At 43.4% G+C, this 19,233-nt stretch overlaps 1 protein-coding gene across 2 annotated transcripts in view; it reads right to left on the bottom strand.

The window, feature by feature from the left end:
• Positions 1-19,233, bottom strand: part of CSMD1 (CUB and Sushi multiple domains 1) — a 1,658,539-nt gene that overhangs the window by 119,659 nt on the left and 1,519,647 nt on the right. For both annotated transcript variants that reach the window (XM_083177358.1, XM_083177357.1), the window contains exon 54: positions 13,745-13,918. In XM_083177358.1, coding sequence (XP_083033484.1) covers positions 13,745-13,918 — 174 coding nt within the window. The remainder of the gene's footprint in view (positions 1-13,744; positions 13,919-19,233) is intronic.

Raw genomic sequence — 19,233 nt, 5'->3', positions numbered from 1 at the left:
TGGGTGCTAGGAGCCGGGTAACACACTCTAACAGGGCTGAGGGAGGGCGCTGCAGCCCTTAGTGCACCCAGGTGGACACTCAGAGAGCTCTACATAGCCCGGAGTTCCCGGCAGCACTGAGACCCCAGGAGCAAGCAGCACTGCAGCCCGCTAACGTGAGGTGCGGATGCTGCTGTGGGATGATAGGCCGTGCAATGCTCCGTGCACCTGCATAGCTTGCCACCTGTAAAACCAACCCTGCTGGCTGCCGCCCTTAACATGTGCCGCCCCTATGCCCGTTCCTCAGTGGCAAATCTGGTCCTGACTCTACCTTTTTCTCAGTGACAAGAGTTTTTTTCTCCTTGAGGTCCGATGTAGTGTAAACAATCATCAGGAACTGACTCAAATGAATATCATCAGCCTAACCATAACCTACACCTGCAGCCTAACGACAAGCCTCCTGTTCCTAAGTTAACACCAATGTCAAGATTCTGATAATGGTTACATTTCAACTGTTGAATCCCGAAAATTACACGTTGCAACATCATAAATGTCAACATTGTGGTATTCGAATTATGAATGTCAACTTTGTCATTGGCAACTTTTTGATTACATTCCATAGTCATTTAAAAAAAAATGACATTTTAATATTTAAAATATTTTACTTCTTTTGAGACAGAGAGGTTCTCATTTATTTTTCAAGACAACTTTTTTAATCATTTTAAATGTACTAACTTAATGGAGTTATCTTTTAAGATAGGTTTAAATGAGTCTAAAGATTTAAAGAACAATATTATGCTCCTTTCTTCTTTAGAATATCCTGAAGTCTTCTGATGTTTCTGTAAGGATTCAAATGTATTTATTGGTTTTTCATCTTTGTATCCTATTTGAATATTTAAAGTAGATTTTTTTGTATATACTATGTTGTGCTATGTAGGTAATTGGACATAATCTTTGTCAGTTATGCTATTAATATTCTAGAATTAATATAATATCCTTTGTCAGTTTAGTTATTACTTTCAAACATAACCTCTTGTACAAAACGATTTATTGATCTCTAGTATGCCTTTTTTCCTTTAGGTATACTGTAATTTCAACCATTTTTGAGTGTTAGAACTTTGCAAGAATATACTTACTATTTGTAGGTTTCATAAAAAAATATATATCACACAAATATTTCATAAATGTGGCACGATGAGTCTACAATACAGAACTCTACCTCTTGAAAGTTCAAAACAACAAATGGCTTTGCTAACATTCTGAAACCAGTTGAGTGTTATGGAAAAAGATATGTCCAAGAGAGGGCATATAGAAGTCTCCCTGGGTGGGGCACAAGCCTTTGGAATTTAAATTTTAACTTTTATTAGATATATGCAAATGGGGGGTTGACCCTGAAAGCGCTTCCAATTGTGTAAAGCGACTACCTCTACAAAATCTCCCCTGTTAGTGGGAGATGAAAACAAAGACCAAAAGAGAGATGTAGAGGGCGCTAAACAAATTTCCACCACCTTGTCATGTGCTCAGATTTAGGCAAATAGACAATCGAACACTCTTAATGACATTTATTCAAAAACATTTATATAAAACATTAACAGATTAGGATCTTTGAAACCACATGGATAAACCCGACGCGTTTTGTCTCCGAAGAGACTTCCTCAGGGGTACACAAGAAAATGCGGTATGCTAGGTCTAAGACCAATACCAGAATTTCTTTAAAATATCGGAGAGATCCGATGACGATGAACCTTTATTGAAGGCCCTTAAAAGAGGCAGGGCACTTGAGAAGAGGGGAGGGTTTTATTACCAGAATAGGGTATGCACATGTGAATCCTCCAGCACCTTCTGAAAAGGTGCTGGAGGATTCACATGTGCATACCCTATTCTGGTAATAAAACCCTCCCCTCTTCTCAAGTGCCCTGCCTCTTTTAAGGGCCTTCAATAAATACTGCATATTCTTGTGTACCCCTGAGGAAGTCTCTTCGGAGATGAAACGCGTCGGGTTTATCCATGCGGTTTCAAAGATCCTAATCTGTTAATGTTTTATATAAATGTTTTTAAATAAATGTCATTAAGAGTGTTCGATTGTCTAATTGCTTAAATCTGAGCACATGACAAGGTGGTGGAAATCTCTTTAGCATCTCTCTTATGGTCTTTATTAGATATATATTAAAAATTCCTCCAATGAATGAGGAGTATGATACGAACAACATAGAACATGCAGATAGACAAACATGAAAATAACACCAAATATTTACAATTTAATAAGAAAGCAGTGAAATATTAGGGCTTTCTGAGTATATAGTATCCCAGGATATACAAATATAATTATAATAGATGTTCGATATTATCCTGGTCTGGATACAATTCTGACAGTCTGGAATCAAAATGTGATGTTAATGTGAGGGTAACCTCATGCAATAGGGAGTATATCGCTGATAGTTGCTACAATAGCCATTTCCCTTGGATACAATAACATTTCAAACTCAATATAATGTTAGTCTGAGTATTGTTACTCTCTAATTTCAGCAAACAAAAATATCATGTGAAAAATGTAGCAGACATTGTAAATTTTTGGACTTCCCTCTGTATCGAAAAAGCACAAAGAAAGTTCAATAGTCTAACAGATAGTGTCCGCAGTTTTTTAGACTTGGTCCATAGCTTATTAGGTGACACTATCTCTTTAAATATGAAGACAGTGATGAATGTAGCAGATACTTGAGTTGTATATACACCCTGGGTGGCTGCTACCTACGCATGTAACCACATGGTTTAGTGAATGCGTAATTGAGCGGACTCGGGGTGCGTCACAAGTATAGTATTTATAAAAGGAAATAGGTTTCTGCTGTTGCCGTTGGTAACTTCCCTCGCCCTGATGTAAAAAAACAGAGCAGAGTCACAGGGTGGAACCAGCGGGAATGAGAGAACCTCAGAATGGGAGGGAGTGACAGAAATGTGATAAAGTTGGTTCACTGTGTCCCTTCGTGAAATGCTGCTGTCCCCTATGTACAGTCGGAAAAATTAATTCGTAGTGAACAGGGGATGAGCGATTTTACACAGGCAGTGTAGCCAATGAAAATAGAATAGTGGCTCAGTGGTGGTTATCAGTGCACTTCGGTGTTCGTCCTGTTATCTGACTGACATTGCAGGAGAAACACATTAACGGCGCTATGGGATAACACCAATTTTGAGGACAATGAGGTAAGTAGTAATGAAAGATGAAAAAGTATACAGATTATTGCTACAAATTTTAAACCAGTTGAGTGTTGAAAGTATTAACCTATACTATTTTACAACAGTCAGAAAAGTAAGTATATCAAAACTGCAGTCAGTTGTTGTTTATTATGTTTTCTGAAATTAGTGATTACAAACAACTAATTTGATCTAGGCAATCTCAGTAACTCATCCTACATTTATTTCTGATCAAACTGTACAGCACAAAGATTAACTCTTTTTATAATCAAAGCCTGGTAGGTTATTGCTCTTATACAGGAAAATATAAAACTTGTTAAATAAAATAGAGGCTTCCAGAAAACACAATTCAGAATATTGGTATTGATTTTGTGCATTAAACAAGGGCATTCATTTCCCACGGGAGCACATGTTTTCACTTGTATTGCTCCCATATGGCACAAGGTCAGCAAGAAGCAAACCTGTACAGCATTCTAAAAGTTGTGGAGCACCGAGGATTTAGGTTTTAATGAAAGTTATCTGATATATATATATATATATATATATATATATATATATAATATATATATATATATAGCGCTAGCAGCATGTATACAGGCAGCAGCACTCCCAGGGCTTCTTTAATAGTGCTTTTATTAAATCCGACATTTCGGAGCAATGAACACCATTTTGAATGTGTACAAAAACAACAAGTGATTATAAATAGGGCCTACTTTAAATACATTTGAGAAGGAGACGTGCAGGAGGTACCGTTTGCGCCTTCATCCTCACCGGCTTTCCGGGAGGATGCAATTTACGGTGATGTGTGGATTGACGTGCGTTGTGTGCAGTTTGCTAGGCAACCATACATTGAGCCAGATCTCTGCTGTAGAAACCGTAAGGCTGCTACTGCATGGCAGCAGTCTTTCAGTGTCTACAGTAAAGATCTTGCTCAGGATATGGTTGCCTAGCAACCTGTACACAATGTGTGTCAGACCACTAGTCTGAAGTGAACATTTTTATTTTTATTACCTAAGTGCTTATGTTTTATCTATATTTATTTAAGAGAAATATAATATCTAATAAATAAATAATTGTGATTATTCTGGTTGATTCGCAAGGCTGCAAACTTGCAGCCTTGCAAGTCCACCAAACTCCGCCTTATGAATGGTCGCCTGGCCGCCACCCATTTGCAAGGGCGATTCCCTTGCAGGGCCTGCAAATGGATGTTAAAATGTGCACGCATATAAAAGTGACTCCCAAGTCACTTCCATATGCATGGATGCTCAGGAGGAAGTACAGTAGGTGGGCAGCTGACATCCGGTGATGTCAGATGCCTGCCCCCCACACCTGTGTGATCGGGGCATTTGCAAAAGAACACCCAGCGTTCTCATGGGAACTAGCACAAAAGTTAAGACAGCGCTAAAGGTTCTGCATATAATTCGGAACTGGGGGTCAGAATTAGCAGGTCCCATGTTATATTATGGGGAATACGTTTCAGCTTGGTCCGGCGTTATCTCTGGTTCCCGGAGGGCTAGCGACGCGGGACTGGCCCATGGCTGCCGCTAGCCACAGATGCCATCACTGCTCCTCCAGGTCCCTGCCTCAGGTGCTGCATTCACAGTGCCTGTACAATGATGACAGATGCCGGGACTGGTACATGCACAGTACAAAACTCTGTTCTGCGCATGCAGACAGATTCTATGGGCTACTTCAGCAACAGTCCATAGAAGGGGAATCATCGTCTCAGTGCCTGTATAATACAGATGATAGGTATCTGGACTGGTGCATGCACAATCTCCAGGTTTTAGGGGTTTACACTCAGCAGCCCATAGAGAGGCATCCCGGAGGGAGGGAACACCTCCCAATGGGACTGCCTTGGTGACTGGCAGGTTGGACTTCCAATAGGAAGTCACTTCCAGTCACAATGGGCCTTATTCTGGTTGGTGCGGTCGGACCAACGTGCGTACGGACTGTCCGCACAGATTCCCGCACTCTTTCGGCAAGCGTGATTCCACCCACAAAACATCCGCACAGCCGGAACATCTGATATTGGGGAGTGGCGTGCATTTGAGTGTACGCTACTGTGCATAGACGGTTCTCAACCTTAGTGATCGGAGACAGCGCGCTGCTCTGATGGCAAACGGTTGCGTACATCTGTGCACGGTAGCATACGTGTTCCTTTTATGGACCAACAATTATTCGGATAACTGGAAAATTGCTAGAAGGCAACTTCAAAGGGAATTCCCTTTGAAATTGGCTTCTAGAAATTTCCCAATTATCTTAAGTGTGATGTTTGAATGTTTAATGTGAAGTGTATGTTTGTGTAGCAATGAAAAAGTTGACACATGTAGACTCCTGTTAACTGTGTGTCCTGTTGTCCTAACATGACAGACACACTTGTATTAAGGTTGCAGATTGTTAAAATAGACCTAAAACCACATATTCCAACATGTGTCTTTGAACTAAAAAACTATAGAAATATTCGTACCTTGTAATGGTGACAAGTGTAGAAAGTGAACCTTCCAAAGTATTTCAGGGCTGTGTATGGCGTGCAGGTACTCAAATGATGGATTTGACTAAATAGCCTGCAACACTGGTTAATATTGGGTCCAGGTGTATGTAATTTGGGTGTGTTCGTGTTAATTAGCAGACCGGTTGCAGCCGTACACAGGATACAAGAGTGGTATGGTGCACTCTTTGGCGTCCGACTGTTTTGGGCCAGAAACGCCCGCGTGTACGCCCATGTATATGCCCACTTTCGCCCTTTTTTCTGGCCTCTCCCCTAAATATGCCCACATTACGCCCACTTTGTCCGTCTGTGAGCAGACAAGTATTTTTCATTGGTGTGGTCCGTTCGCGAGCGGTGTGCATGCGTTGCACATGCGCATTGCAAATGGTACGCATGCGCAGGTGCAAAAAAACAGCTGTCCGTCTGCACGCAGACAGAACCGCACCAACCAGAATAAGGCCCAATGTAGTCAGTGCAGTCTTACTGACTGAATCTGGCTTCACTACAGTGGCGGATTTTACCTGGGGGGCTGCAGCCCTGCAGCCCATAGGTAAAAACAGCCACTGTGTATATGTGATACTCCCTGCCTATAGAGTAAGCATAACCTGGGGGAGGTGGAATGATTGTTTATAAGAAAAATATACTATATGGCGGAGGGGGTTCTGACTACAGAATATACAAAGAAAGGGTGCTTTAGCTATTTGATAATGTAACTGGTGAGAGCATGCTTTGACTACATGATAAATGAAAGTGGGGGAGAGATGGCATTAACTACAGGATAAATGAAACTGGGGGAGAGATGGCATTAACTACAGGATAAATGTAAAGGCCCCCATACACTAGTCCGACTTATCCTAAGGACAGGTTGGACCAGTTTGCCCTTGAGAGTCCCCCAGCAGATCCCCAGGAGGCTCGCTTACTTGATGTGCCAAATTATATATGTAATAAATTGAATGCAATATATTGCATGTATATCCCGGGGAAGCTGGCAGTGGCGGGGGCGGGCAGGGGGGTCTGTGCGGCCTGGTGCTGGTAGTGGGGTCCTTGCGGTGCTGGGCAGTAAGTCAGCAGGGTCCGTGCTGTGGCTGGAAATTAAGTAGCGCTATTTGCCGAGTGGCGGCGCGGGAATCGCTGCAGAATTTGATAACATTTTTAAAAGACTAGCCAAACTCTGATTGGCTAAATCTCAGACAATCAGCATTTTGCCAGTGTTTTTAAATTCAGCAGTGCTTTCCACACCACTGCCCAGCAAATACTGCTACTTAGTGCCCAGCCACTGCACGGACCCTGCTGACTGACCGCCCTGCGCCTCAGGGATCCCACTGCCCACCCTACGCTGCACAGAGCCCGCTGCCTGGATGCCACTTCCCAGCCACCACTGCCTGGACCCCGCTGCTGCACATAGGTGTGCCTTCAGGCAAAGGTCACCTTCCCCTTGAAAAGGGGGCGTTCCAGCCTCGAAAGGTTGGTCACCTGCATTTTTGTATAATGCTACAAAAAGATAAACAAACTGCTATACTTGTCCTCTTGTTACTACCTCATGATTTTATGTTTTTGCAAAAATAGTTTTTTACTGTTTTTTAATAATGTACTAAATAAATTTACCCCTGTTCATACACATTTATACATATTTACGACCAGATTTTAATATTACATTTTTCCTTATCCAGTTATTAATTGCTATATATTTTACAAATTATGCAATTAGTCACTGCATCCATATCCATTGTTTACATTTTTTAACATAAAGTACCTTACCACTACTTTGTGGTGAAGGATTGGCTGATACCCTATATAAGATAAGGGAATATTTGTAATTTTGGGACATTTATAAGGACATACAAGTGGCGCCACCCAACTATTTTCCATATATGTATATATATATATATTAGTAAATATGGTACTTGTTTCCTAGCACGGCGCCTGCGATTTCGATTGTATCCATCGGGTCCAACCAAATCGCATACGATGCAATCGACGCAATCAATGCGATTTTTACATCGGAAACAATGTAAAAGTCCCTGAGACCCAATTTTACATGGGGCCAATGTTAAATGCCCCCCAGACCCCATTTTTCATTGTATACCCACCCTGATGGGTCAAATGCCCCCCCATTGTTAATGCCACCCCACGATGAATGCCAACCCGAAGCGTGGCGAGCGCCGCGAGCCCGCGAGGGCGGCGGTACGCTTCCTCCGACTTTTTCACACCCCCACTATCCACGTCGGCGTGGAGTTGAATTTATATAGTGTGGCGAGCGCAGCGAGCCACCGAACCTGAAGCGTGGTGAGCACAGCGAGCCCCGCGAGGGGATGCGCATTACTTCACAGGTATTACGCGTCCCCTCGCCACGCTTCGGACTCGGTGGCTCGCTGCGCTCGCCACAATATATAAAATCAACTTCACGCCGACGTGGATAGTGGGGGTATGCAAAGGTCGGAGGACGCGTACCGCTGCGCTCGCCACGCTTCGGGTTGGCGTTCATCTTGGGGTGCCGTTAACAATGGTGGGGCATTTCACATGTAAAATACCCATAAGGGTGGGTATACTATGAAAAATCTGGTCCATTGGCCCATTTAACATTGTTCACTATGTAAAATCACGTCCATCGCATGCCTAAACTTAAGGCATGTGATGGACGCGATGGACGTGATTTTTTAATTGTCGGGGAAAAGGCTAAAAATAGCCCTGAAATCACGTCGGTCGCGTCCATCGCATACCTTAAGTTAAGGTATGCGATCACCTGCGACGGGCGCCGTGCTAGGAAACAAGTACCGTCAATATATATACTGTGCATATATAGAGCGTCACTCTAGGGCTTATCTTAACACGAAAAATGTATTGGGTCTACGCCGTTTCAGGTCAGTGCCTGTCTTCACGTGTCCTAAAGAAGGGCTCTGGCCAGAAACGGCGTAGACCCAATACATTTTTCTTGTTAATAAAAGCCCTGGAGTGAGGCTCTATATATGCACAGTGAATTAGTGATCTGGCTTTATGATGGGTTGGGATCATTTGGTCTACAGCATGATAGTCGACAGTCATTAGGTCAACACTATTAGGTCGACATGGGAAACGGTCGACATTGGTCTATGTCGACGTGGGAAAAGGTCGACATGGTTATAGATCACAGGTCTTCAACCTGTGGCCCTCCAGATGTTGTGGAACTACATGTCCCAGCATGCCCTGACAGTTTTGGCATACTCTTATATGAAAAAATGTGGCAATGCATGTTGGAAAATGTAGTTTCATAACATCTGGAGGGCCATAGGTTGAAGACCCATGTTATAGATCAAAGGTCATTAGTTCGACAGGTTGTTAGTTCAACAGGTCATTAGTTCAACAGTGTCTAGGTCGACAGTCAAAAGGTCGACAGTCAAAAGGTCGACATGGGGTTTTTCACTGTTTTTTAAGCTGACATGTGCCGACAGGCGGTATTTCATTCCCTACCATCCACTAGGGCGTGGTGGGAGAATAAAATAGTGTGCACGACGCATTGCGAGTGCAGCGTGCCCGACGTAAAAAAAAACAGTGAAAAACCACATGTCGACCTTTTGACTGTCGACCTAGACATTGTCGAACTAATGACCTGTCAAACTAATGATGTCGACCTTTTCCCATGTCGACCTAGACCCATGTCGGCATTTTCCCATGTCGACCTAATGGTGTTGACCTAATGACTGTCTACCATCATGCTTTAGACCAAATGACCGCATCCCCTTTATGACAATCACAGGTGAAGGCACCAAGGCAAGATCAAGCAAAGGCATTTGAGTGCCGATTATCAAGGTTCAATAAATAAATATTTATATATATATAAGCACAGACACACACACACACACATACTGTATAGTATGCACTTCTAACCTACTTGTTTGAGCGTTTTATTGTGGCTGATGGCTGTAACTCTAAGATGTGATTTTTCATGTAGCAGCAGTCTTCATCCTCTGCAGGGCTTTCTCCACTCTCATGCAAATTAAAGGCTGATGCTGAGCTGGGGGAGTAATGAGGCTGAGCTGACCATGCTCGGAGATTTATGTGGCGGGCAGCTGTCTTTTACCAAATATCGGCGGGATTTTTGAGAAGCAACCTTACATCACTCCTTATGTGCCACAAGAGGGGCCGCAGAGCCTGGTGACTTGCCTGTGAAGGGAGGAGGTGCACTGGCTGCCCGGGGAGCAGTGAGTCAGTGCAGCTTCCACAACTGCCCAGCGCCTGCAGCTCCTCACTGCCGTCTCCTGCATTTTGCAAGCCACATGTAGCAAACACACATGAAAGCTCAGATCATGTGGCAGTCAGTTTGGCTGTGCAGTCAGGGGGGTTTCCAGTTACACAGAAATCCCCCTGCGTGCGCCACTAAACCGAACACCAGTGGGAACCTGCAGTAACTTTAAATTGTCTGGTTTTCAATATGAGGTTTGAAAGTCTTAAAATTGCTGCATTTTGATGCATGTAGTTTAGAGTTAGTACTCATTCGTGCTTCCCATGTTTCTATTTGTTAGCTGTTAGTGCATTTTTATCTATTTTGATATGAAAGGACATATAATAAAATGTTATTGTTTTACTTTTATTAAAGGAACTGTAGAGTACTTTGCAACATTTGTCTACTGGAGAATATAAAGAAAGTATTTTATTAATAACTACACCCCCCCCCCCCCACGCAATTTTATTAAAATAGTGTGAACTCCGCAAGCACCCTTCTACCATTTCCATTTAGATGGAATATAAGAATTCAATATAAGCAAATAAAAAGCATCCTAAAATCTAGTAGATAAAAACATACTGTCCACAAATAGATTCTTGATATTTATCTGGTTCAGAAACTTTCTAGCACCAAGCATATTTTTAACAAAATGTCTTATCGAGAATCTTGTGACATGAATTTCCATTAGCGCCTGAATCAATTCAGTTCCTGAAGCTCTGACAACAATCTGAAAATAGAAGGGTGTTCCCATTCTTCACTTCTTAGTGAAATGTGATGTACTGTACAGGAAAAGAGATATTAAATCTAGTTATATCATGTGCAACTAGACTAGAAGATATGCAGATTTCCGTCTATTCTATCAGGATTTGCATTTTTCTTTAGAAATATGTATCTAAACTGAACAGAGAGATTGCAGATGTTATATTGGTAGATGGATTGTATTAGCTTCATTTCTGAAATAGTGAAAAGAGCAATGAATAATGCTTCAATGTTACATGCATTATTTATTCACAGTTCTCTTTGCAGAAATTCTTTCATTTTTGAGCAGAGCACCCTTTTACATACTAGTGACCCATGGTGTGCCATGAATGACCGTCTGTGGATACACACCTACAGCATGCAATCCATGGCCCAATAACCTGATATTGGGTGATCAAGCCGACAATTGTATAGTATGTGTATACAGTACCGTTTCAGGAACATTAGCTGATAAACAGCATTTAAATGCTAATGCAATAGTAAGGATCAGGAGATCGCATCTTACAGATGGAGCATCAGCCATCCTTGGCCTGCGCTCGCCAGATCCCTTGCGCTGGCAAGCGCCAGTGATAGAGACTGGGACACGCGTGCGCCTCACACGCACGTGCGTCCCAGTATCACGGCGGCTGGGCAGCATCTCATTGCCCCTTTCAGCTTCAGGGAGACGCTGCCGAGTTGGGGGGGGCGGGCGGCGAGGGGGACCAGAGGGGGAGGCGGGGGAGGCGGCGGGGACCAGCGGAAGGCTTCATTTGCCAAGGGGCACACGAGCCTCTAGCGGTAGCTGGCCGCTGGCGGGGCTGGCGATAGAATTCACCAGTCCCTGTAAAGTTAAAGTCACAATGGCCCTTATTCTAATCTGTGCGGTACGGCCCGCGTGCGGCCGTACCGCCGATGTTTTCACTCTGCACATGCGCAGAGGTCACTCTGCGCATGTGCAGGCGAAATCGCCGCACACAAAAATTATACGCCGCAAAGGGGGCGTATAGGGGCGTGCGGGGCTTGATAGCCTCATTTACCTATGAATACGCCCAGCGTTTCATGGGCGTTCCCATGCAAACGCGGGGCGTATGCATGGTAATGAGGCTATGACGCCAGTGATGGGGGCGGAAAGCTGACATCGCCGGATGTCAGCTCTCAGCCCCCATACAAGCTTTCACACGGACGATTGTCCGTGTGCTCTAAGCTTGCGTGAGCGGGGGGAGCGTGCGGCCCTGCCTTCGATGGTCGTCGACCATCGAATGCAGGGGGCAGCTCCCACCATGGTGGAGGCGTACGCCCCACCATTTTCATGCGGATCGCCAGCCGTCCGCGTACGGACGGCCGTGGCGATCCGTATTGTAGGCGGGGATTGGTTTGTGCGGCCGGAGCAACGTATGCGGCTCCGGCCGCACAGACCAGAATAAGGGCCAATATGAGGGATGCAGTTGAAATCCCGGCGGTCAAAATCCTGACACCGGAATCCCAACCGCCGAAACCCCGGCAATTTGTCCCTCTATCGGTGTCCACGACACCGATAGAGGGAGAATATATTAGTGTGCAGAGCATAGCGAGGCACCGGGCCCGCTGCGTGGTGAGCACAGCGAGCCTGCAAGGGGGGGGGGGCGATCCACTTCCCCTCTTGTCGGGATTTTGGCGGTCGGTATTCCGGCTTCTGGATTTTGACCGCCGGGATTCCGACCGCCGGGATTTCATACCAATCCCGAAGATTAAAGAAACAGTATAAAGATTTTGTACCATTTTGCATAAACAACATAGGTACAGATGTTCCCTCTCTCAGCTTTTCCATGAATAGCATGCCCTGGAATGTATTGGGCAAGTGTATATGCATCCACTCCATTAATTTCACACACTTCAACTTAGCACAGCACACTTGTATTATCGCTGCTGCATGCAAACATAACATAACATGGCAGACACGCCTGACCTGTACTTTATAATATATGCGGACACAGGTGTAGATTTGGCTCTGTTGAGGTGTAACTAAGCAGAACTGCCATGCTTACTTATTCCCACCCCTGTCTTGCCTATACAAGCGTAGCATGTATATGGACTTTTGAGCATACATTTTTGCAAGCATGTACTATGCAAGTGCATATATTTTAAGTGAAGCAAACAAGTGTACATCCAAATGAAACAAAACTTTACACATTGTTAATCAGCACCACACACTAGGGCCCTTATTCTGCTTCGTGCGGTAACGGCCGCATGCGGCCGTTCCGCCGATGTTTTCGGTCTGCGCATGTGCAGAGGCTACTCTGCGCATGTGCAGCCGAATTCGCCGTACACGTATTTTGTCCGCCGCAAAGGGGGTGGATAGGGGCGTGAGGGGCTACGAAGCCTCATTTGCATATGCATACGCCCCGCGTTTCATGGGCGTTCCCATGCAAACGCGGGGCGTACGCATGCTAATGAGGCTATGACGCGTGGGTACAGGGCGGGCATCTGACATCGCCGGATGTCAGCTGCCCGCCCCCATACAAGATTTCACACGGACAAGTGTCCGTGTGGTCTTGTGTAGCGGGACCTGGTGGAGCGTGCGGCCCTGCATTCGATGTTCGGCGACCATCGAATGCAGGGGCTGCTCCCACCATGGAGGAGGCGTATCCCCGTCCAATTTCATGCGGATCGCCACATATCCGCGTACGGACGGCCGTGGCGATCCGTATGGAAGGCGGGGCTCCGGCCGCTCCGGCCGCACCGATCAGAATAAGGGCCTAGGTGTGATTGTGAACAATGTCACTCAGAAAGGAAATGAAAGTAATGCCTTGCTAAAGTTTCTCTTTTATGGGATTTACAAATAATCTAGAAGGTAACTGAAGGGATGATTGACTAAAGGATGTAACTGATGGGCAGACAGATACAAGCAAGAATGAACACCTGATGAGAAGCAATGGATGTACATTACATTGTGCTCTAAGTAATCAGTTGTCTATTTTAAAATAAACGGGTCACTCAGCATGTCACAAACAGAGTGGGCATTTTTCAAAATGCTGTGAAGAAGTCACTAAGCACATTACGTTTGGCTCCACACATCTACACACATTTAATGTGGTAGATTAGATAGACACACTGAAACCAATTGGAAAGGTTTAACTCCCGTTACTGTTTCATACATTAGTTCCTACCTCGGCAACTGGGAAGGGAACTGCTCCACATTCCATTGCTACGGCACTGAGCTTGAAAGGAACCTTGAAGTATATAACCTATGTTGCAAGTGAAGTTAACTATATCATTTAAATTAAATTCACTTCCATTTGTAATTCCATGGGCTGGATTTCCCGGGTGACCACAAGTGATGGCTGTAACAAGACAAAGAAGGCAAAGTATTAGTAAATGTCAATACGATATTATGATGCTAAGGTGCTGTATTCTATACAATGAAAATACAATTCAGAAATTGGTGTTATGTGCTTTAAACCATTAGTGTTCCAAAATGTTATAAAAAAAAAAATCTTTGCATCCTGTAAAATATTACATGTAGTTTTCTTTTTGTGATCGTCACATTAATTTAAATTAGTTTTCCATACTTTAGGCTGCCCACTTAAATGGTTGATTTTCCATACCTGTTAATCTTATCATTTCAATGCTGAATAAGCTTATGCAGATACAAGCATATACAAGTCTTGAGGACATGACTACTGTCGCACATCATGAAGTTTACATGTGCACTTATCCAGGGCCGTACTAAGGCTTGGCTTGGGGAGTCCAGGCACCACCTAGTTGACAGACAACTTTTTTTTTATATAAAGTTTCCTTGTAGTGGAACAAAGACAACTTAAACTACCTTAGAAGACACATACTGTAGAACTATAAATTTTACTCTATCATCTATCTGGTCTCCTGCAAGAATAGCAGTAGCCTCTATGCTACTTACACACTGGGGCAGGAATCAAGGAAGCTATTGATGTCACTGTGCTAAGGCCGGGGAGCCCTGACAGAGGGTGGACCAGGATCACATGTCACAACAAACTCTTTTCCTATGTGAGCGCTGTGTGCATGATGTCACTGTGCTAAAGAAAAGTGTGTGAGAAGCCTACGGCTGCTGCTGCCATAACACGGAGCAAGGAGATGATCCAGATAAGTGGGGTTGGGTAGAGGGGTAATACAAACATATGTTGCTGCAAAGATATAGGGGGGAGACACACAGGGCCGGTGCTAGGGGGTTCGGCGCCCTCCTGCAAACTATAAATTTGCGCCCACCCAAGCTTAACAAAGGGACAGCGCACACCAAAAGAAAAATGTGTGATCACTCAAGGAAGGGGAATGGCCACACAATAATACTCCCACTCCAAATTACACCACATAGTAGCACAATATTATTCACCTTACACAGCTGTAACTAGCCATTTTGGTGCCATGAGTTAAAAAAACAGGGAGAGTTTGTGCCGTAGGAGCGCGCAAAAATGTAGGAGCGTAGCTTTATGGGGAATGGGCATCGTCACATAAAAAGTACCAATTACACTGTAATCCCCATAACACATTATGCTTCACACCTCAATGCCCATTACACATTATACCACACAGAGTAAGGCACATTATACATAAAGTAATGCCCATTTACACATTATACATTATGTCACGCATCATGATGTCCCTTACACAATATGCAGCACACCATAATGCCCATTACACATTATGCCACACACCGTAATTCTCCTTACAAAATATGCCATGCACCATAATGCCCATATGATATTGACACACATTATGCTACACATAATGCTCCGAATACTCCTGGATATACCCACATTTGAAGGGCTGCTTATTCAGAATGCCCACACCAGTTGCCAAAAGTAGTTGCTCTGCTTATACGTAGTGCTCACACCAGTTGCCAACATTAGTAGCACTGTGTAACCATATGACCACACCAGTTGCCAACAGCAGTAGCACTGCCTATACATGTGCCCCCACCAGTTGCCGACATCACTAGCTCTGTCTACACACATGCTCACACCAGTTGCCGACATTAGTAGCGCTGACTATACACGTGCCCACACCAGTTGCTGACATTAGTAGCGCTAACTATATACGTGCCTACACCAGTTGCCAACATTAGTAGCGCTGACTATACACATGCTCACACCAGTTGCCGACATTAGTAGCGCTGACTATACACGTGCCCACAGCAGTTGCCGACATTAGTAGCACTGACTATACACGTGCCCACACCAGTTGCTGACATTAGTAGCACTGACTATACACATGCCTACATCAGTTGCCGAGATTAGTAGCGATGTCTACACACATGCTCACACCAGTTGCCGACATAAGTAGCGCTGACTATACATGTGCCAACACCAGTTGCTGACATTAGTAGCGCTAACTATACACGTGCCCACACCAGTTGCCGACATTAGTAGCGCTGACTATACATGTGCCCACACCAGTTGCCGACATTAGTAGCACTGACTATACACGTGCCCACACCAGTTGCTGACATTAGTAGCGCATACTATACACATGTCCACACCAGTTGCTGACATTAGTAGCGCTGTCTAAACACATGCTCACACCAGTTGCTGACATTAGTAGCACTGACTATACACATGTCTACATCAGTTGCCAACATTAGTAGCGATGTCTACACACATGCTCACACCAGTTGCTGACATTAGTAGCACTACCTGTCCTATACACATCCCCACATCAGTTGCCGACATTAGTAATGCTGCCTACACACATGCTCACACCAGTTGCTGACATTGGTAATGCTGCCTGCCTATACACGTGCCCACACCAGTTGCCAACATTAGTACACTCACACTTTAGTCTGCTGTCCTGGCAGCTCAGTCTCTCCTGTGTCTCTCTTCAGTCTTGCTCCATCATAGCCCGGCCCCTCCGTCCGTGTAGCCCCGCCCCTCCGTCCATGTAGCCCCGCCCCTTTTAGTACGTACTGCTGCCCTGATGTATACTATAGGAGCCTGGAGGGAACTCTGTGCCTCCGGCGCTGCTGCATGCCCTGCAATGTGACAGACGCAGCAGCAGCCGGCAGCCTCAGCAGGGGATGCAGAGCAGGGACAGTGGCGCCTCTCCTGCCCGGCGCCTACCTGCTTTGCATCCTCTGCTTAGCGGGTAGCGCCGGCCCTGGAGACACACAAGCTCCTTTGACATGGGAAGGAGGGGGAGACACAGATTTCTGTAGAGGAACCAGAGGGGAATGGGAATTACTGCATTGCCCAGTGTGACAAAAATCCGAGTTTCAGCCCTGACCTTTCAGCAATGTCACATTTAACAATCAGTTAAGTTACATGATTTTCAAATACTTAATGGGGTTTACTCTGATTCACTCGGAAAGGCCCAATCCCTCTCTAATGGAAAAAAAACAATATGCACTGCAGTTGGGGCTGATGTAACGTGCAGAGAGAGTTAGATTTGGGTGGGGTTTGTACTTCAAACTGATATCTATATTGCAGTGTAAAAATAAAGCAGCCAGTAATTACCCTGCACAGAAACAATAAAACACCCAAATCGAACTCTCTCTGCACATGTTACATCAGCCCTACCTGCAGTGCATATGGTTTTGTCCATTAGAGAGTGATTGTGCCTTTCCGAGTGAATCAGAATAACCCCCTATGTGAAGGGGGGAATTTAGTCAGGTGCGAGTTCTACAGTATTTCACATGGGATGTTGCTATAGGCAACCAATCAGTCACTAACTATCATCTTCGAGAAGGTGCTAAATAAATAAGAAGTCAGATTGTTTGCCCATAACATATTTCAAGTAGAAATGGCTTTTTCACAGACAATTTCTACTACTGAGTGCCAACTAATAGTTGTACTGAGCCTTCCTGGCAAGTAGCACCTGTATATCACCGGTCTTTCTCAATACAGCTCCTGTGCAAACAGACATAGTATATTTTTGGTTATCATGCAACACATCACATATTGTATATCTGTTTTATTATTTTATCTGTGTTTAATTTGGTATGTTTCACATTATTTAGCAGATCTATCCAAAAATACCATTAATTCCTTACCTAATCCTTAGCAATGGTGTATCGCTCATTGACATAAACTCTGCTCTGTGTATTTAATAGAATGAAAGTCTTTTGCAATTGTGCTATACTAACAAGTACTGGAATATGTGAGAATCCTGGCAAAAGCTTTACAGGGCACCCTTGCAGAGCAGAATGGCGGACGCTGCTCCATAAAACACAATTATCCCCATTTTATACAAGCAATATACCAAGACAATTAATTGTCCTTCTAAGTAATGGACAGTCACCCATATGAAACCAAACTTATCTTCTTTTTCCTACTTTACTTTTCTGTTCTAGGTCAAGTTTAGTATTGTTACAAATTGGTGCAAAGGAAATGGAGCGGTTGAAAATAGTCCTAAAGGAGACAGATTACTTTACTGTAAAAACTATTATTGTTTCTGTAACTATGTAATGACTGCACTGTACCCCTGTGTGAATTACCCGTATGCTGTGATAATTTTATATCCAGCCATTCAACCAAGCAATCCCAAGAGGTCAAATTAATTAGTTTAATGTCTACAAAAGCAATATGGCTCAAATGAAAATGTACTTCGCTCTCATTCACCTTACTTTAGGGGCTGTATGTCCACATAGGAGAACAACACTGAATGCAACATATTCATGCTATTTAGTCTTCACCTAAAGTCTTCATTTATATATGAATTAATGCATAATTTGTATATTGATGAATAGGTGATTGTATGCACATTAATCAGTTTTTTTGTCCATTGTGTTGCAATTTAAAAAAAAAATTATGCTGATATAGTTAACTTCTCTACACTTCACAAAATTCTTATTTTAAATCATGCTTCTCTTTTTCTCCTTGGCTACCCCAGAAAATAGTGCAATCAGGCAATTTCTTCCACATTTCCTATGTGCCTCATACAGATGTATACATGCAATCTGATTCATTCAGATTCAGTGAACTATACACTCTTCTGAAATTATATCAATATGTTACTTGCTTGAATCTTAAATGTGAAAGAATAAAAAATGTTGAAGTATAAAATGAACTGTATAACAGAAGAATAGCAAAAAGCACACTCTAATACTCATCGCAATCCTTTTGAAACAGATGAAGATAAAAGCAGAATCCTGCAGAGTGGTGCAGTCAAAGATTAAGTGAGGAAAGTAAAAAGCACACAACTGTAAATAAAGTTATTCCTTTTGAAGTTGAACGAAAAAGTTTTGTAATAGAAGTTTGGAGAACGCAGATCGTCAGGAAAGCCATGTATTGTATCAGTACACATTGTATGTGTCAGGGTATTTTATAAAAGTGCTCATAACCAAACAAAATAAAACAGTAATATAGATTAAGGGGGAAAAAAAAAACATTTAAAGTTCTATTATATGTGTAATATTTGAAACCACTTAAAAAAGCATAAGCAGAAAAATCTTAAGGCATTCATTTACTGTATTTTATTATTATTAGTCAAGCCATAAAACGCTTAGGTTTTTCCACAGTGGTGCAACAGTAAATTTACAGCCACACAATAATATTTGGTTGTTAGAAATTTGTGTTTACATAATTGTTTTTTTAAACAAAATGTATGGTAATCGCATTTTGTGCATGCATTATTAAATGAATCTCCAAGTAAAAGGAAATCATCAAAGGCAAACAGAGAAAGGAAAAAA

Source organism: Crinia signifera, chromosome 3 (assembly GCF_055691185.1).
Source record: "Crinia signifera chromosome 3, ASM5569118v1, whole genome shotgun sequence".
NCBI classification, from domain to species: Eukaryota; Metazoa; Chordata; class Amphibia; order Anura; family Myobatrachidae; genus Crinia; species Crinia signifera.
The sequence above is the reverse complement of the archived record's forward strand: the minus strand, read 5'-3'. Positions and strand labels throughout refer to the sequence as shown.